We start from the raw sequence: 21029 nt of genomic DNA on the forward strand, positions 1-21029 counted from the left end.
TTATGTTATTACTTTTTCTAACTGACCACAGACCAAATTGACGTGAAGAAAACAGGGTGGAGCAATCTGTATTATACGATATATACTGTTGTGTACCTAATACACTGTACTGTGCTTTTTTTTGTACACTTGGGCTTGGGCCCACAATATTAATTGTTATCAATTTTATACAGTGATTAAATGGTGGCAGCTATGTTATGTGTAAATGTTGAGAACATTTTTATGCACTTGCCAAAAAAAAAAAAAAAACTGTTATTGTGCCATTAGCCTTATATTCCAGCTAACATGTAGATTTTTATTTTCACCAAACTATGCCATGTGAGATTGGTGGTGCCATGCATGCAACATTGGACTGTTGACATTGCAAGTAATTAAAGATCTTTACCTGTGAAGAGTTTGCTTTTTTTGACAGTGCTTTTATGTTCAGCAATTGTCACACCTAATTGTGGAAGTGGTCTAAAGAATGATTAAAAAGAACTTGAGCCTAGTCACTATATAAATAAGTATATATGCCAGAATCCTTGTGTCCACAGAACACTCCTAATTACTGTACCACACATCTCACAGACACATATAAACCTCAGGATATAAACAAAAAGGATCATTTATAAAAAATGTAATCTTCAATTAAGTTTTCTTTTCTGCACACAAAAATATATCACTTTGCCTAGCTCAGTGTTTCTCAACTCCAGTCCTCAAGGCGCCCCAACAGGTCATGTTTTCAGGATTTCCCTCAGATGAAATGGCTGTGGTAATTACTAAGGCAGTGAAACTGATCAAATCACCTGTGCAAAATAATGGAAATCCTGAAAACATGACCTGCTGGGGCACCTTGAGGACTGGAGCTGAGAAACACTGGCCTAGCTTATAGAAGAACTTGATTGAAACCAGCAACTGGAGAGACCATGAACACTGGTCCGGACTAGGCACACTGCACAACACAGTATAGAGGAGTCCAGAGGTTGGGAGTAAGTAAAATACAACACAGCTTATAGAGTGCCGCAGTCCGTGTGGGATGAGGAGAGAAAATTGAAGGAGAGTACGAGAAGAGGGAGAGTGCGAGGGGGAAAAAAAAAAAAAAAAGGCTGTGGCAGAATGAAGCAGCAAGGAGCACAGAGAGAAGAGAACGAGAGGAAAGAAGGAACACAAGGAGGAGAGCATGAGAAGAGAGAGTGTGAGAGGAGAGCACAAGAAGAGAGCCAGATGTGAAAGGGGATAGGAAGTGAGGGGGCAGGGCAGCTTACTCAGGTAGAGGTACAAGTCCAAGGATCTAAAGAAGTCCTCCATTAAAGCACCAGCTTAAGCGGGGTACCCAAGGCAGAATAGCAGGGTGGCCACTTGAAGCCATAAAGCTGCTGAACAGTGTAGGGGACAGACTCTTAACTTAGACCTGCACCTCAGCTGCATATACACAACTTTTTTTTTCCCCCTTCAACCAGCAGATTAAAAAAAATTTCTGCAGCCACAGAAACAATTTGCCATTGTATTGTGACAGTTGAGACAATGTGCAGTGTTTACTGCACATGGAGACTTTTTTTTTTTTTTTTTTTTTTACTGAAGTTGCTCCTGTCCATGCAGCTCCACCCTTGCTCTGTATATACAGTATTTCCTCACAGTTTGTGACTTCCTTAATGGATGCTTTTGTTAAGTGTGTGTTTAAGTGTGCCAATAACATCATATGCCATGCAAGTAAAACATTAGTAGCTCCATATCTTGGCTTTAAGATAAGTGGCCCGTGTCAGGCATTCATATTTTTTTGATACACTGTGTCCTATTTACCCGCTACGTCATTAATTGCCAGAGTCTCAATGCAAGTAAGGTTTCAAATGTCCCCCTGCAATATGGTAATATAGCCCAAGACATTCTTTGTCAGCCTAACATTTACTTTCATCCGGATGGTCTTGTTTGAAAAATGATATAATTTGTGGAAAAGCTACCTTCATTATGTAATAAGCTTTAATTGCCTCAAAAAAATAAGAATTTTGCCTTGCCAGCAAAATTATTTTCCTGGGAGTACCGTACAGGACAGAAGCTTCTTTAGGTCAATATGACTGGATTATATGCAGGTACCTTCAGGTGATTGGACACTGGCCAAAAAAAAAAGCAATTGAGGCACACAAGCTCCTCCCTCATGTAGCCCCTCCCACTGCTAGTTGGCCTCAATTTTGTAGCAATTCCCTTTGGGAATAAAGTATTCTGAACATAAATTTTGTAGCTAGCAATTGGAAGATTATGAGAACAGGGGGAGGAGCTTGTGTCCTGTACAGTTCTCTAGGAAACTGATTTTACTGGTACATCAAAAATGCCATTTTCCTGATTGTACAGTTCAGGTTTAAATTTATATGACTGGGACGTCCAAAAAGCAGTCCAACTGAGTGGGCAGCACCGCAAGCACCATCAGGCTGTCAGGTCACCTAAGGATAGAGGACAGATTCACGCCGTTGGGGTCAGGCGTGCACCGCTAAGTTAGTGGACCTTACGGCTGACTGACACGGGTGGGGCTCTGGGTGGTTCATGAAAGCAGGCCCTCTGGAGCACCGACACGGATCACACTGGGAGCTAGAGCATTAGATTCCCCAGGGTGCGGAGTCTAAGAGCCAGCAGGTGTTCACCAGAGCCCCTAGTGGTGGGGACAGACTTTGCTGCAACTGGCTCCAGGTCACAGCCCCCAGCTCACAGTAGGCTATTGGAGGATAGAGAGGAAGCAGCAAACTGGGACAACAAGGGATGGTCAGGAGATGAGCCAAAAGGTCGGGGCAATGTGCAGACAGGGGTAGTCAAAGAACACGCCAAAGGTCAGGGTATGAAGCAACAAGGATAGTCAAGAACAAGCAAAGGACGGTAAACAGAATCAGACGTAGAGCACACAGCAAGACACACATGAAGCCAAACAAACAATATTGATCAGCGAGGCTGGCTTGTAGTGCACAGGTTAATATAGTGTTCCCAGTTAGCGGCTGGGGGTGGAGCCATGCTTGAGGGAAGATGACAGGCCCTAAGGCTGATACACAACCAGAGGTAAGCAGACAGGGCATGAAAGTATTACTGCATATTCAGGAAACAGGCCTATATAAAACATGGTTAAGAAAGGTTCAACAGTGAGCAGCTGGTAGCACCTTACCCCTAAAACTGGCATCAGAGGCGGCCGAAATAACCACCAGATAGAACTTAAGCATGTTAACAGAAGCCCAGATGACAGCCTTGAAAATCTGATGTATAAAAGCTTGATGCAGAAAAGCCAGTGAAGCACAAAAGATCTGATAGAGTGTACCTTAACAGGGAAGAGATGGCCCTATCCTTTAGAGCAGGGATATGTAATTAGCGGACCTACAAGTCCCATAAGGCATAGCAAGACTGACAGCCACAAGCATGACACCCAGAGGCATGATGGGACTTGTAGTTTTGCAACAGCTGGAGGTCCACTAATTGCATATCCCTGCTTTAGAGTATAGGCTTTGAATACAATGTAATGAGGCACTTATGGGAACCCAAAGGAAGCAAAATATGAAAAACGATTGCCAAAAGAAAGCAGTAGTAGTAAGAGGTAAAGCGCACACCCTGGGGTTGATTTACTAAAACAGGAGAGTGCAAAACTTTGGTGCAGCTTTGCACAGAAACCAATCAGCTTCCAATTTTTTTTTTCCATCAAGCTGAAGTTAGAAGCCGATTGGCTGCCATGCCCAGCTGCACTCTCCAGTTTTAGTAACTCAACTCCACTATGTCTGCACACAGTGCAGGGAAATTCCCTTAGGATCAGTAAGACATAAGGAAGGAGAATATCCTGATTAGAGTGGAAACCAGAGAGCACCTAGGGGAGGAAGGAGGCTTTCCGCCTCAAGAGAACTTTTTCCACATGCAACACCGAGGCCCGAATCACACCTATGCATTTTTAGCGCTTTTTGCATTTTGCAGATTTGCACTACAGAACATGTTCCATAGGAAACCATGTTAATGGACTGTAGTGCAAATCTGCAAAAAGCACTAAAAATGCATAGGTGTGAATCAGGCCTAACAAGGGCTTCTGGCAGGATAAGGCCACTAATTCAGAGACTCTCCTCACATATGTGTTAGGAACAAGAAAAGCTACCACCATGCATGCAAGGAAAGAAAAGGGAATATCTCTAATAGCTGCATAGAACACCTCCTGCGGGGGTGAGAGAACCAGATAGATTTCCAGTGGGACCAAAGATCAGACCACAGAGCAGATGTGAGCTACTTTCTGAACAAAGGTCTTAATAAGTGACAAGCCAGAGGTCTATAAAGAAAAAAAATGTCCAATGCCAAGATTTGTCACTTGATTGTAGTTAAAGCTAGATGTTAGTATAAGACTGGAATCAATACAAACTAGGTCCCACAGAAAACTTTCTAGGATTAAAGCAAAATAGGACTTCCAGGTGTGATGGCAGACTTAAGAGACAATTTCCTAGCCTTACATGGGGTAGGGATGAACAAATCCAAAAAACCCCTGTCCCACAGGACCATGACTTCAACAGTCAGGCCATTAGGGTCAGTGATGAGAAGCAGGGTGGAACACTGTGTTAGAACATATAGTCCAGATGATCTAGATGGACTCATGGAGAGTTTACCAGGAGCACAGCCTCCTAGGCCCAATTCGGTGCTATAAGGATCATCAGAATGCCCTCTATCTCAATCCTGCAAAATAGGCTGAAAGGCATGAACTGATCTCACTGAGTCACCAGAGCATCCAGTATGAAGGCCCAAAAGTCCCTGGAAACAGGTTTGTTGAATGGGGGCACCAGTTCTTCCACGGCTGGCATCCCCATATGTGTGGCAAGAGGCCTGAAGACTTTCAGATGGAGAGCCTATTCTCCCAGATTCAGACAACTGAGAAAAGCCGCCAGCTAATTTTCTACGCCTGGGATGTGAACAGAGGACAGGACCAACAGAGGAAGAATCTGTTTCTTTAAGAAGAGTGCTACTCCTGGTGCTCCCTGATGACCGACTTAACCCACAGCCAGGATATTGCTCCATTTGGTGCATTTCAGCCATCAGGGACAGGAAAGACTAGTTCTTCAGCAGAAGACTGTACAGATATCCCACAGCAAGAAGCAAAAAACTAGGGACACAGGACATGCGCTTTGTAGAGACAGGCAATAGTCCGACAGACTGTCATAGAAGCAACCATAAGTTGCATGGTGGGTCCTGACAGTAAAGGGAAAGCTTTAAGGAAATAAGAATCTACCAGGTCTTTGAACATAGGTTAAAAAAGGTACGAGATGGCAAGATCTACCACATGAAGCTGCTACTTACAAAAGGAAACTTTCCTCAATAGGACATTGTTGGACTACATTTTTTGGAGAAGAAAGTCTTCGAATGAGGGCAGTCCCCATACAGAACAGGATTCATCAATGAGTGGGAAGCAATCCCATACTAGACATCTTAGGGTTGCTCTAAAAACGACAGAGTTTAGAGCAAAAAAGGGAAGCTATGGTTTACTTTAGCTTGGGAAAAAACCTCAGTACTAGGTGTGTCATCCTAATCTGAAGCCTTGGAGGGTGAGGGGTCCTTCCAGTCATTATCTGCCTCCTAAGGAACTACATTTGGCTCAGGGGCAATATTAAAGACCAAGTTAGGAGTGGAGGCTGAAGGGGTACAGCTGTGACCCATGCAGTCTATGGCCTCAGTAAGGCCAGAAATTCTGAAATATAAAATTGTGGCAGAAAATTCCTCTCTAAATATGAAAGGAGTGGAGTGACTGAAAGACTAGCTAAATTATGGGATAAAGGTTGTGAAATAGAAGAAAGGGAACCAAGAACCTTACCAGGAGGGAATTACAAACCCCAACCAGAGTAAAAAGCAGACACCAAGCTAGTAATTCCATCTGACTTTTTCTGTTTACGAACTACCAGGTTTGCGAATTTTCCCCCAGAGGGGTATACACAACACTGCAGCAGTAATGGAGCAGAATGCTTCCATGTCAGCCACCTGTAGTCTGCACCAACCCAGGTATTGTGTTGCAGATCACCTATGCACCTAACAGAGGAGACCGGGTGTTGCTGGCTCAACCACGTCCAAAGAGGGAGAGGCAGGGAAGTGCAGGTGCACTAAAGTCCCAAGATGAGGAGATCAATGAGTGCACTGGGCCACACAGGTGTAGAAGCAACAGGCCTGCGCAAGCACACTACCAGCCACCAGGGAAATTGGGCTCAGTTACAGAAGTGTGCATAACGTGGCGATGGTGCTAAACTATAAAATGTGCAGTTAAACCCAGTTTTTGATTCAAAGTTTGGCAGATTTTCAGTGGTTTACCTGCATCCTAAGGGCTGGTTTAGGGAAGTGCTTCCTGGGGCATTAATACTCTGATAGCTTCCACCCATGCTACATTAGATGCAGAAAATAAGAGCAATTAGCCCCTTCCTGACCTCTTCCCACCTCACGATGGGCATACCCTTGCAGGACTCTTCAGAGACAGGAAACTGAATCAGGCAGACCACAGCCCTGGACCTGTAAAGCACCCTGTGGATAACTCCAGATGTTGCATTACATGCCAAGGGGAGCACCCGAAGCAGGATCCAGCGCCTCTGCAACATTATAGGTCAGGGTTTGGGTATAAGAGAAAGACCAACACTCCTGCGCACAAGTGAGTTACCAGGTGGACTAAGGTTCGTGGTGGAAGGTGCCTCAGGCCTTGCTGCCCTCAAGGATAGGGGTATCCTAATAGTCAAAAGGGAAAGAAAAAGAGGGCACACGCGTTTCAAAGGGATACCTTCTTCCTCAAAGCCTAGCAGTGTTGACAACACTGCTAGGCTCTGAGGAAGAAGGTATCCCTTCGAAACACGTCAGCCGGCAGTGGCCCTTGTTATCTCCCTTGTTACCATCTGGAGTCTGTCAGTCAACTAACTGCTGTCATCTGGAGATCATTTGTACTACAAACTTTTTCCCACACGTTTGTGAATAGTTTATCTTATTTTTAAATAAAAAGATGTTTAAGGATAATGCACAAGACTGGTGCGCCCTCTTCTTTCCATTTTGGGTATAGGCCCCTAAGGCTTTGCCAGGGAGTCAACAGACCTGGAAGCTGCATAAAAAGCCACAGTAGAGATATGGAACAACCTAGACCGTGACAGAACAGCTTGGACTACTCATTCATAGAGAAAAAAACTCCATGTAAGAAGGTAAGTTTCTTTCAGACAGAAGAGGTCCACACCTAAAAACACCAGCAAAAAACAAAGGCTACTCAAGAGTGAGAGGTTACAGGATAATGTCCCAGCAGCTTTTTGCTGAAGGCAGCTGCATATAACCCAGTTAACCCACAGTTGTAATGATTTAAAGAAGCCTGTGTCCTAAGATCATGAAAAATATAAAGCATTCTGTATACAAAAACACCTCCCTAGCACATAGCATTCCCGTAGTTTAACCTTAAAGCAGAGGTTTAACAAAAAAGGGGCCAATTCACAAGGATTAAAACTGAAGGGCACTGCAGCAAGAGAGCCTGGTCACGTGCCATTTCAAAGCTGGTTTCTTGCACCCCCAGCACGTTTTAAAATAAATGTGTTTTCTTGCTGTAGAGCCCTGATGCAATAAAAGCCACACACACATTACCATGCTTTATACATTTTCATTTAACCGCTTCAGCCCCGGACCATTTGGCTGGCCAAAGACCAGAGCACTTTTTGTGATTCGGCACTGCGTCGCTTTAACTGACAAATACGGTCCTGTGACGTGGCTCCCAAACAATATCAACATCCTTTTTCCCCCCACAAATAGAGCTTTCTTTTGGTGGTATTTGATCACCTCTGCAGTTTTTATTTTTTGCGCTATAAACAAAAAAAAGCGACAATTTCAAAAAGAACGCATTGTTTTTTACTTTTTGCTATAATAAATATCCCCAAAAAATATAAAATATTTTTTTCCCCCCTCAGTTTAGCCTGATACCTATTCTACATATTTTTGGTAAAAAAAAAAAAAAAAAAAAAAAAAAAAAAAAATATCGCAATAAGCGTATATTGATTTGTTTGCGCAAAAGTTATAGCGTCTACAAAATAGGGGATAGTTTTATGGCATTTTTATTAATTTTTTTTACTAGTAATGGCAGCGATTTTTATCGTGACTGCAACATTATGGCGGACACGTCGGACAATTTTGACACATTTTTGGGACCACTGGCATTAATACAGCGATCAGTGCGATTAAAAATGCATTGACTACTGTAAATATGTCACTGGCAGTGAAGGGGTTAATACTAGGGGGCAGTGAAGGGGTTAATGTGTGTCCTAAGAAGCGTTCTAACTGAAGGGGGATGTGGACTGTGCAGGGAAACTAACAAATCCTCTGTTCATACTCTATATGAACAGAGGATCTGTCAGTTCTCCCCTCAGAGAACTGGAAACTGCGTTTACACACACAGCTCCCGGTTCTCCATGTGCCCCGAGCGATCGCAGGAGCCTGGTGGTGATCGAGACCGCCGGGCGCGAGCGCCTCTGGCGGTGTGCACGCGCCCCCTAGTGGCCACAGGGCGAAGCGACGTTACATAATGTCGTTTTGCTCAGCCGTGCCATTCTGCCGCAGTACAACTGCGGCGGCTGGTCGGTATGTGGTTAAAGGCTGCAGTAAGGCCTCTAAACCTAGCCATACCTTACCTACCAGTATCCAGCCTGGCTGACTGCAGCCTTTAAATGTCCATGACAGGCTGCGGCTGGACATCGCACTGGTATGTGGGAGCAGGTCTTGTGTATCTCAGGCATTCGTCCTTGAATGCATACGGCCGAAAAAATGTGAGTACCACTCTGTACAGTGTTCAGCCCCGATCAGCCAGTCTGCCATAGATTTCTACAGGCAACAGAGCTGGACGCTGCACCTGTGCCTCTTGGGCGCACTAAACCGCTGAGATATGGGCACATCCCAGGTCTAAACCAAATCAGTTCCTTGGCTTGTAATCCTGCTACAGAGTCCTCCTTAAGAACACTGTAGCAGCACACCACAAGACAAATGTTCATATTGCATTTACATGGGAAGTACTGAGACATCGTATGTGATATTATTGGCATTTTCTGAGAGTTTAGCAGCCAACTTTCCCTAGATCAGAACCCATCCAGTTCCATGCTTAATAAATCATTGAGCTGAAACAAAAATGCAGACCAGGAAAGGAAGTAAAATCAAAAACTTATCTGTAAACATGTTCTGGGTCAGCGACCCAATTATTGGAGAAAAAAGGTCAGCATGACAGCCAGGCAAGCAGCAATGGCAGCCTCCCTGTTTGTCTTCAGACAGGTTTCTTTTACTTTAATAAATCAATTGTGATCATGCAGCACCAATCCTCAGTCTTAATGTGCTCCTAAGAAGGATAATGCATGTTCTGTGGTATGTGGTGACTGTTTGTTTTAGTACTTAAGCAGTTCTAGTTTGGTAGGGGGTTATTCCTGGATGTCGGATTTAATAAGCAACAGATGTCATACATCGCTTGAGCATCAGGAGGTTAAGTTCACAATTTGGCCACATTTTTCCAGTGAGAGGACTCCCACCACTCCATACAAAATGCAGCCTAGGCACGTCATTGATCTCTCAGCAAGATCCACATTATGCAGTGCGGGTCTGGAGAACAGCTAAAATACACACTGCTGTACGGGGCATAAGGTGATTCTAGCTGAAACAATCCACAATTGTTTTGCTTCGCTTGTGATTTTGAAAGATTCATTTAGAATATAAGATTTAAGAGAGCTGCAGAATGCATAGAGATCAGTCCCACTCAAGAAGGGCAACATCAGCACGACTGAGGAAAAGCAATATACCTTAAGAGAAGTATGGGAATGTTTTTTATTTTTGATATTTTTATCAGCCAGCCTGTGATATCAGCCAACAGCGGCCTTCAGCCTGCTCTCTGCTGAAAATGGATCACAGAAGTACAGAACAATCTGCACTCCTGTGATCCACAGACATACAGCCAAACCAGCTTTGGCTATACTTTAACCACAGAAGGATTTGTCCCCTTCATGACCAGGCCATTTTTTGCAATACAGCACTGCGTCGCTTTAACTGACAATTGCGCAGTCATGCGATGATGTACCCAAACAAAATTGACGTCCTTTTTTTCCCCCACAAATAGATCTTTCTTTTGGTGGTATTTGATCACCTCTGCAGTTTTTATTTTTTGTGCTATAAACCAAAAAAAAGCTGCCAATTTTGAAAAAAAACAAAAACAAAAAAAAAAAAACAAACAAAAACAAACAACACTTTCCAACTTTCTGCTATAATACATATCCAAAAAATATATATATATATAGAAAAATACTAATTTATTAATCAGTTTAGGCCGATATGTATGCAACATTTTTTTTCCCCAAAAAATATTGCAATAAGCGTATATTGACGGGTTTGCGCAAAAGTTATTGCGTCTACAAACTACAGGATAGATTTAGGGACATTTTTTATTGTTTATACTCGTAATATCGGTGATCTGCGATTTTTAGCTGGACTGCGACATTGCGGCGGACAAACCTGACCCCAAATGACACTTTTTGGGGACCAGTGACATTACATTCATCAGTGCTGCAAAAATGCACTGATCAATGTAAAAATGAAACTGGCATGGAAGGGGTTAACACTAGGGGGCAATCAAGGGGTTAAGTGTGTTTCCTGGGTGTGTTTTAACTGTAGGGGGATAGGCTCACTGGGACATAAGAGATCCTTCTCCCCAATCACTGGGGCATGTCATCTGGCAGAACGGGGAATCGCCTTGTTCTCCGTTGTGCCTCTGTCCACAGCGATCGTGGGTCACCAGCGGACGTAGAGTCCACGGAACCCGCATGCACGCTCCTGTCCGCTATCCTCCTTGCGCGCATGAGAGCCAACCCGCCACAGTAAATGTACGTGAGCTGGTTGGCAAGTGGTTAAAGTAGTTGTAAACCTCAGACATGAAATATGAACAAAGCATATCCTTCTATAGCAAGTACCTGTCCCAATCCAACTAAAGCCTGGTACACACCAAGTTTCTTTTCATTAAAGCCAGGGGGCTGAAAAAAAAAAAAAAAGGCGTTCGCCTAACTATGCAACGTTAGTACAGCAATATCCCCACTCAACTCTGCCTTTTGTGTTCCAAGGGGACTGCCTCCACCAGTACACACCGATCAGCGCTCGCAGCCATTGGCTACCAGCGCTGATTGGATACTGATCGAAATGCTGATTTTCCAGCATGCCCATTTGGCTGGCTTCTGTCAGACAGACCAATGTAGACACAGGTCAAATGTTGGTCCGTGTGTACCAGACTGTCATTTCTGTCTGCTGCCTCCTTCCTCTGCTATCTGCATGTGTCACTTCTGGCAAGTTTTCCTGACACAGAGATAAAAAGGTTATGGTGAGGGAGCTCCGGTACAGTCTGACAGCCTCAGCTATGTTCATGTGTGAAAAGGGAGGGTGACTTCCCTCCAATCAGCTCAGTTCTTCACTGGATGGCTATAGAGGAGAGGGCGCAGCAGATAAACCAGTACAACTAATGTAGAAGAATTTGTTTCCTCTCTGTACATAACCTGAGGCTAGTCACTTCACTGGGTATATGGAAGTGTTTACAGCCTGTTTAAGTCAATCTAGACACTAAATGGATGACATTCTGTTGCCAAGAGGATTTTTCCCCCAACGAAGCAGAGCAGTTTTTAGCTTTTTTTTTTTAAACCTCATTTGCATTTCAGCTCTGCAAAAAACAAAACCAAAAAAAAAAAAAAAACACGGGTACAGCTATTTTTCAGCTCCTTTCATCCCTCAGGTTTACATTAAATCATTGCTCTGTACCAGCTTCCTAATGGTGAGGGCAGACCATGACTGTGCAATGCATGTAGGTGCGGCAGCCTCCAACAGGGTCACATGTGACATAAGGTGACAACTGTCTCACAAGTTGTGCACCTAAACTGTAATTCTAACAGGCAGTGCCTGAAAAAAAAAAAATCTTAATGGCATGATCACCCGGGATTATTTAATGAAAAAAGTAGATTCAACATGATTGAAAACAGCTTTTGAAAAAACTTAGCTGAGATTTTAGCGATTGGGTGTGCAGCTACTTCAGAGGAGCAATTAAAGCTGTTGCCAAGGCTTTTTCTTAAAATAAACATGTTATACTTACGTACTCTGTACAATGGTATTACACAGAGTGGGTCCCTTACCTCCTCTTCTGGGGTGCCCTGTCGGCACCGTGCACTCCTCCTTTCCTGTGGGCATACTCCCAAGCCACACTGTGCATTCACAGACACACAGCATAGCTTGGCCCCATCCATGCTCCCTCCTCACAGGATTTGATAGACAGCAGCAGGAGCCAAGGGCTGCTGCCTCTGTGTCCTGTGACAAGAGGGAGAGCGGCACTGCTGCAGCTGGGCACAGCAATGGATCGAGAGAACAGTCACATAAGTGTACATCACACCAAAGTAGATCTAAACTGGAAAAAGGTTCCCATAATTTCCTGCTCTGTTGTGTGTATGAAGTCAAGAGAAAAGGTCAAAGTATGAATTACATCTTTCTATTTAAGGGGGCCCTTAGGCTACAAAATTTAAAGGAGTTGTAAAGTCTCAAGGGTTTTTCACCTTAATGCATTCTATGCATTAAGGTGAAAAAACCTTCTGTGCTGCAGCAGCTCCCCTTTTTCTTAAAGGGGTTGTAAAGGTTTTTTTTTTTTTCTTTTTAAACAAACATGTCATACTTACCTCCACTGTGCAGCTCGTTTTGCACAGAGTGGCCCCGAACCTGCTCTTCTGGGGTCCCTCGGTGGCTGTCTCAGCTCCTCCCCACAAGAACGAAACACCTTCATGCGAGCTCTCTCGCATGGTGTTTAGTTCTTACGGGCGCACTCCCGTGATACAGGCGGCGGCTATAGCCGCCGACTATCACTCGGCTCTGCCCCCCGGCGCGCCGCATCATTGGATGTGACTGACAGCAGCGCGAGCCAATGGCTGCGCTGCTTTCAATCCATCCACTCTAGCCAATCAACGGCCAGGCTGAGCGACGAAGAGTATGTCGGGAGCGAGTGCGGGACTTTTGAGGGGTCAGGCAAGTAAAACGGGGGGCTGGGGGGCAGCATTGTTAGATGTTTTTTCACCTTGATGCATAGAATGCATCAAGGTGAAAAAACGCAAACCTTTACAACCCCTTTAACTGAACCCGATCGTTCCAGTGCAGAGCACAAGCCCAGCAGCTCCAGCCCCTGTCCTCATTGAATAGATTTATAGCAGCAGGAGTCATCGTCTCCCGCTGCTGTCAATCAAATCCGGTGACGCGGGAGCGGGTTCGCCGATTTCTGCTGTCCGTCCGCGAGCACGCCCGCACAGGTGCCCCAGGGAATGCGGGTCTCCATGCGGCACCCAATGAAGATGAGGAGCTCCAACAGGACACTCCAGAAAGAGGATCAGGGTGGCTCTGTGCAAAACCCTTGCACAGAGTAGGCAAATATAAAATGTTATTTAAAAATAAATGAATAAAAAGTGACCCTTTACAAATCAACTTAAACTAGAACTAGGTTTTTACATTAAAAAGTATGTGCTGCAGCACTTTGTTATAGTGTGTGTCTGCACTGGTTTTCGGTTAGGGCTAGTTTACACCTGTGTTGCCCTCCAAAGAGATCCACATTGGATCTCTTCTCAGAGGGCATCTAAAAGGCTGTAAAGAGGCACTATTGTCACCTCCTTACTGCTAGTTTTAACCCCTAAGGCCTTATTCTCACTAGCACATACAGTATATATTTGCACCCATGCAAAAGGTCCATCTTGACCCCACATTGAGCTAACAGATGTTCTGTGCACCCCTGTGCAAGCAGCCTGTCCAAATCAATGAAAGGTGTCTAGCTGCATGGACCTGCACACATTAGTGTGGGTCCGATGTGCATCAGGTGATGCTATTTGACGACTGAAACTGGGGGGGATAATTTGCCACGCTGCATGTGTACACCCCCGTCTTTGCAGTGGAGTATATGAAGGCAATAAAAACGTGGCTTAGTCATAAGTTACCGCCACTTAACTGCAAATGTAAACAAGGAGCAACAATGCTCCATTGGTCCAGAATTCAGACTAGAGTTGCCACTCATTGGCTGTGCCAGCTTGCACTACCAGCATTGTCACTGCTTATACTCAAACTTGCCTCTTGTCATTCAGCACCTGGCCACACCAGGTCCTCCTCTCCACTTTTTGGATTGACAGCAGTTGATTAAACTCTCCCACTGTGAGCTGCAGTGTCTTGGAGGAGCATGAATTGAGAATCTGGCTTACTCAGGCAAGGTAAAGAAAGTTTCTGCTTACCTTATCAGGCCTGTGCATCACATAGTAACCGTATGTGGGACCTGTTTAGACATACAGAATCCTTTGGATAGATATAGAATACATAAAATACATCTGTCTGATATCCATTGACACAGTGGTCACAGGATCTCAGCATAGCCACCCATCACCACACTGCACACATTTGTTCCTTGGTACCACCACCAGCCCATGCACCTTTAGACGTTTAGACCCCTTTCACACTGAGGCGCTTTACAGGCGCTAAAGCGCTAAAAATAGCTCCTGTAAAGCACCTCTCCTGTCACTCCAATGTGAAAGCCTGAGGGCTTTCACATTGGAGCGGTGCCCTGGCAGGACGTCAAAAAAAGTCCTGCTAGCAGCCTCGGAGGCGCTTTAGGAGTGGTGTTAAAATCAATGGGCAGCACCGGCGCTTTTAAACCTTATGGTCGCTAGCGGGGGTTAAAAGTGCCCCGCTAGCGGCCGAAAAGCACCGCTAAAATGACAGTAAAGCACCACTAAAAATAGCGGCGCTTTACCACCGACGGGCGTGGTGAGTGTGAAAGGGCCCTTAGTCATCCTTAGTTTATGCTTACAAGTAAAGAAGAAATTCAGAATACAGTATACTTATAATCCCTAGAATACTACTTTCCCATGTAAAATAAAGAAAAAAAGATTTGCAATTTCAAAACTGTAGAATATTAGATGAAGAGCACTCAAGCTGGCCAGACAAAATTAAACTTGGTGACAGGTCAGACAGCTCTACTGCCATAGCCAAGCACTTCATGATAAATATTTTTTTTATTTTCTTCTAAAGCCTTTAAAATACAGTATGCATAAATTATTTTAAAGCACAAGAACATTTCCTTTGAAATCTAATAAAAGTGCAAAGATGGGGTATTAAAAAAAAAAAAGGAAGTTTCACATAGGGAGTCAATTAAATATGACCTTCTCTGCAAGTCTTGTGAAATACTATATTCAGAGGAAAATGTTCACTCCTTTGGTAAAGTCTTCCAGTTTCACAAAGTCCCAGGAACAGATAAACTGAAAGGCTGACATTGGTTTCATAGAATTCTAGCCACAATCCAATTTGCATAGATTGTAGGCAGCTTGTTGATATTCCTGACATGCAAGGCACAAGCCGCATGATCACAGTCAGTGGTCTGCAGGTACGGTGTCTGTGGACTTGGTTGGAGGTGGAGGCGCCGCTCGCATCTGAAAGTGGGGAAAAAAAAAAAAATCTGAGACCCTGTGGAGAATAGAGATCATAACTAAAGCACTAAAATCAACCTGCCAATGCTCAACTTCGTACATCTTGTGGTGCATGCACATAGGTTTAGCTTCAAACCGATTCCTGTGGACCCAGCAATCCATGGATAATGGCTGCATGCAGAGCAGTCTAATTTTGGAACTGGAAGCTTAAAGCACCACAAAGTTTCACAAACCCAGAAACCGCTTTACTGAAGAACCTCACAAAATGCTATTTCTACAAGGTTCAGTATGTCTTTGGGGTCCCTGTGCTTTTGTGCCCTGTAGAATTTGTAAGTTTCACCCTTGTCAGGCAGTGATTCTCTTACAGGAGCCCACTGATCTCTATAACCATGAGAGGAGTCACTGCTTGGCTCTGTGTAGTTTCTTTCAGCAACAATACAGCCATTGGCAGTCAGCCTGAAGGGTAGAAATGTTCATTTGCTATAAATAACGCTAACCTCCAAAGTGAAGTCTGAAGGAGTTTTCTAAAATTTTTTAAAGTGGTACTGAATGCAAAATCAAAAATGACATGATGTAGTATGTCACTAGCATTAATATATATATATCATATTGTATTTTTTTCATCTATTGATCCTCCTGGTATTTTTCAACATCCTTTACCAGACCAAGATAGGGGCAAAAATGATAGTTCAATGCTGGAGCAAACCATTTAACAGTGGTGAGCTTTTATTCATGAAGTTGAAACCTTTATTCCAAAATGGGAAAAAAAAAAAAAACAGTTCAACTGCTTAAAAAAGTGTTAGCTGGAGTGCAAGCCAATTTGTTAGTCACTGATGTAAAGGGTATATAAATCTGCTAGTCCACAACACTATCCTCTTCAGACAATGCTGCTGTCCAAGGGTGACCCCATTTCTTCTCCATTGATACAGGAACCACCCTAAGACAAGAAATGTTACTGGCTGTATCGCATGTGGAATTGTGGAAAAAAAGTCTTAAAGAAAACGAATGCAGCCACCACATTTAAGATGGTACGCTGCACTATTTTACATTTTTTGGTTTAATACCACTGTGTCAGATTTTTGCTATCTGTACCCTTTTGGGGAAACAGGACACAAGATGATCTCCAAAATTAGGACAGATCCCCACTTAAACAGCTGTCTCAGAACAGGCATCACCAGATAGACGATTTCCCCTTTATTCTTGTCCTGGTGAAAATTGTAATAATTTGGGATTCCCACAATTTGTCACAATGGCAATGGTCACCAGGACAGAGTGGGTGAATTTCCCCAGCTGTAATAAAAACCTGACATTCTATACTTTCCACACCCCATGCAAAAAAAAAAAAAAAAAATTTTGGCTTTTGATTAAGGATTTTTTTTTTCTAGAATCAGTTACAAAATGTAACAGTAAAGCTGGAAAGACCGAGATGAAAAGACAGAAAAACTTTGCCCGGTGTCATGTCAATCTGCAGGTTTCTATTCAAACACTTACTGGTCTCAAGCGTGTTGCTGAAAAATCCGGAGAGCTCTGCGCACTCCCTGATCCGTTCTGTCTCGAGTCTGGAAAGTAAATACAGCAATATTGATTGCAAATAACTCATGCAGTCATTAACATGCCAAATTCCTTACACTTGGATAATCTTTAATTTAAAAACTCTAAGTACAGGTTTCCTTCAATAAAGACAAAAAGAAGCACTGCAACTGCTAATATTTCTAACATTGTACTATTCACCTTAAGTGATGCTAAAGTCTAGTTTTTTCGTTAAAAATAACATTTTATGTTATATCTACCTGCTCTCTGCAGTGCCCCCACAACAAGCAGCTTGCTATGGAGGCACCCAAGCCGAGTCACAGCTCCCTGTATCCAGGCCTGCCCCCTTTCTGTCCTCATTGGCTGACTGACAGCAGTGAGAGCCAATGACACCGCCGTCTCAGCCAATGAGAGGAGTCCCGGACAACCGAGTCTATCATGTAACATCGCTGATCTAGATGGGGCTTTGGTAAATATTAGGGGGGCTGCGGCACATCCAAGGCTTTATCTTAATGCATAGAATGCATTAGGATTGAAAACCTTCTGCCTTTACAATCCCTTTAGGGGGCAACACCTGTCTTTAACCACTTCTGGACTGCCGCATGCCAATATGTAACCTGACTTTCAAGAGGAATGTCGTTATAGCAGCAGCTAGCTGCCATAACCCCGGTATCCTCTTCTTCAGCGGGCTGTCCAGTTTCTGACATTAGTGGTCTCTGCAGTGGATTCACTGCAAGATCACTTATCGGTGGTGGGAGAGGCCCCCCCCCGCCGCACTCTGGTGCCCTTCCGCCACCGGTAGCGGCAGAGGCACTTGCAAGACCGCTACGCAAATGCAGTGTGACAGAAAGTATTGCAACGACCGCCATTTTATTCTCTAGGGTGTTAGAAAAAAAAAAAAAAGTATAATGTTTGGTGGTTCCAAGTAATTTTCTAGCAAAAAAAAACAAAACAAAAAAAAAAAAAAAAAAAACAGTTTTTAACTTGTAAACAAATCTCAGAAAGAGGCCCAGTCCTTAAGAGGTTAACTGCATTCTGTCTGCTCAATTAGCAAATATTAATTGGCAGCTGTATCTTGTTACAGGTATTTATATAGCACCAACAATTTACATACAGTATATTGTACAGTCAGCCTTTTGTACAGTGGTCCTTTAATGAAACCCTCCACCTCTGGATGGATAAGCCAAATGCATGGTTGCCTCCAAGTGTTCAGCAGAATACAGCTTATCCATAGGTATGTAATGGGGTGAGCACCCTTTCCTTGCAAAGACTACGCAGATCACATGGAAAAGGGAAAGTATATTACCAGGCAGGCACCGGGGCAGACTGACCATTGAGTCACTCGGGCACTGCCCGAGGGCCCTGGGCCACTAGGGGGCCCATTCAGGGTTGCCAGCCTCAGTAAAACCAGGGACAGTATGTATAAATCTGTGTTTTTTCTTTTACATCTGTCTGTGTATACATGTATGTGTATACTGTGTGATTGTATACTGTGTGTGTGTATACTGTGTGGCCCCATAATCTGATTGCCTGGGGGCCCCATAATCTCCTATTGTCCGGGGGCCCCATGAGTTATCAGTCCGCCGCTGGGCAGGCAACACTCACAGGTGTATTAAAGAGAAATTCTTGGCAAACTTCTTTGAAATGTATATCTAATCTGTGTTACTGAGGTCAGGTTTTAAAAGGTTTTAAAGTCTGCTGGCACTTCAGCTATCGGCTTATCAGGCCTGCCCAAGACAAAGTGAAAGAAAGGAGGCACGTCCATCCTTTAGCACTGATGCAGGATGGCTATAGTTTCTCTTTGGGCCTCATGCACACTGGACGTTATAAAAACGCTAGTAGCGTTAGCTGTGGAAAGCTGTAGAATGAGTTTTTCAGCGTTTAGCTGTTGCGTTTTTTAGCAAAATTTTATTCCCACAAAAGCTTATGGCTCAAACACGCTGATAAATGCCAAATAGACATTTTTTCAGCATTTTGAGTTAGAGCGTTTTTACAGCTGAAAAACTCCGCTCAAAACCCACAAGTTCTGGGGTTTTTCCAGCCAGAAAACACCTGAGCCAAAAACTGCTGATAACAGCCTATGTGTGCATGGACACATTGGACAACATGCTGAGGAGTTTATTGGCTGCAGAAAAAATGCCTGAAGCCAAAAACAGCAGCTGTAAAAATGTCCAGTGTGCATGAGGCCTTAAAGTGACACATTCACCAACTCCCTAAAACTGAAACCAGCCTGAAAAAGATGAATACTTACCTTTTTGGCAGGCTCAGCCAGGCTGTGTGTTAAATCTACAGTTGCCGCTGATATCTGACATTTCCAATGTCGGACCCTTGCCCCGCAAGTGGGTGCTGTGGTTCCTCTCTAGGACACCGTACTGCCTAGGCAGGAGACCAATAATGCGACCATGGAACACTATAGATTTAACCAGCCAGAAAGGTCAGCAGCTTTTAGGTTTACTTTGGGGAGCAGGCAACATGCCACCTTGAGATCATGAAAAAACTAAGCCCAACAAAAAGCACAAATTCAACAAAATTGTATTGGAGACAAGTTCTCCAAGAGCAGTTACTTCTCCCTTCAACTTTCTATTGCCAAGGCAAGAAGTCACCTCCTATTCACTATGCAGCAAAGAGGATTCGGCTTCCCTGCCTCAGATCATCTAAAGCTTGTTAGATCTGCTGTATAACACTGTACCAGATTCCTTGAAAGGAAAAAGCGTTTAAGCATTCAGATTCATAAGCTATAAGATATCTACATAAATGGAGAGTGTGGGGATAACAAAAAATGTCCTTTTCTGGAAAATAAAATAAAAATCTTGAAATAGTTTAAAGCACAAATACCTGGTTCTCCAGCAGCTGTTCCTAGTAGTGAGGATCTAGTGATGGAAAGTGGAGAAATCATTGGAGGAAGGCAGGTAGGTGGAGCAGGAGAAGGAAGTTCCTACAATTGTATAAAATAGTGATACATTAAAAAGAATTTAGCACCGATAGAAATGCTTGGCCACAACCCCATAATGCATCAAAACCCCACTACATGAAGCAAATTTATGACAATGAAATATTCATATTGACCGTAGCAGACCGTTTTCAGGTTTTATTCTGAGAGACTTAGGTATGTAACCCAAGAACTAACATGTAATATATTGCAGTTTACGGGTCCTTACATGTTGTAAATGCATTAGTTTAATTTTTTTTTAAGCCTTCCTCCACGTTTATTTTCACCTGATCTGGTCATTAAAGCAGTATTAAAGTGGTTCTAAAGTCTTAACATTTTTTACCTTAAACATTTTGCCTTAATGCAAGCAAGCACAAGTGCCCTCATGGGAAGCGGCTTCCCGTGGGACATGGAGCGCTGGTGGGGGACCCAAGAAGAGAAGGTTCGTGGCCATTGCAAAGAGCAGGTAAGTACAGGGCGTTTTGTAAAAGGTATAATTAAAACAACAAAGAAAAAAATTTAAAGCCAAAAGTATACATTATATTGCAGCTTACCAAAAGATGTGATGGCTGCATTCATTTTCTTTAGCGCCCCCAAACCTTTTGGTAGATTCGGCGCGTCTCCTCCTTTTTACTATCAAGGAGGGTGGCTACTAGTTGTTCGGAAAAGCCTTTGCTTTTTAGTATTTCCTCTTCAGAAGCCAGGCTGCTAAGTTCCAGCGGCCTATCTAGGGACAGAGAACTTGACCCTGCGATAGGAGATCCTTTCAGGTCGGAAGGAGCCAGGGAGGTTCCGCTGCCAACTGCCCAAGGATAGAGAACCAAGCCCTCTTGGGCCAGTATGGGGCCACTAAAATCAGAGTGGTGTTTTCTAGCTGAAATTTTCTTAGAACTGCCAGCAGAAGCACCAGAGGTGGGAAGGCGTAGCAAACTTTTTCCATCTGCTGAGGGAGAAAAAATATTGGGTCTTTGTATTGCTCCTTGAGGCAAAAAAAAGTCCAACTCTGGGAGGCCCCATCTTCTGACTATGAGGTCGAAAACCTCCTGAGTACCCAGTAGGCCTCTCAGCTGCGTTGGGCTGAAGAAAATCGGCCACTACATTCTCTTTCCCCCTCAGGAACACTGCTGAAAGAAAGAGCATTGGCTTCTACCCAG

The 21029-nt window shown here is 43.8% G+C and overlaps 1 protein-coding gene across 5 annotated transcripts in view; it reads right to left on the reverse strand.

Moving 5' to 3' along the window:
• Positions 1-14986: 14986 nt before the first annotated feature.
• FCHSD1 (FCH and double SH3 domains 1) overlaps positions 14987-21029 on the reverse strand; it is a 194415-nt gene continuing 188372 nt past the window's right edge. For all 5 annotated transcript variants that reach the window (XM_073621022.1, XM_073621021.1, XM_073621024.1 and 2 more), the window contains 3 exons: positions 19782-19881; positions 16908-16975; positions 14987-15419 (listed from right to left, as the gene is read on the reverse strand). In XM_073621022.1, the coding sequence (XP_073477123.1) occupies positions 15360-15419; positions 16908-16975; positions 19782-19881 (228 nt within the window). In that variant the 3' untranslated portion in view covers positions 14987-15359. The remainder of the gene's footprint in view (positions 15420-16907; positions 16976-19781; positions 19882-21029) is intronic.

The sequence above is a fragment of the Aquarana catesbeiana genome, linkage group LG03 (genome assembly GCF_042186555.1).
Source record: "Aquarana catesbeiana isolate 2022-GZ linkage group LG03, ASM4218655v1, whole genome shotgun sequence".
NCBI lineage: Eukaryota > Metazoa > Chordata > Amphibia > Anura > Ranidae > Aquarana > Aquarana catesbeiana.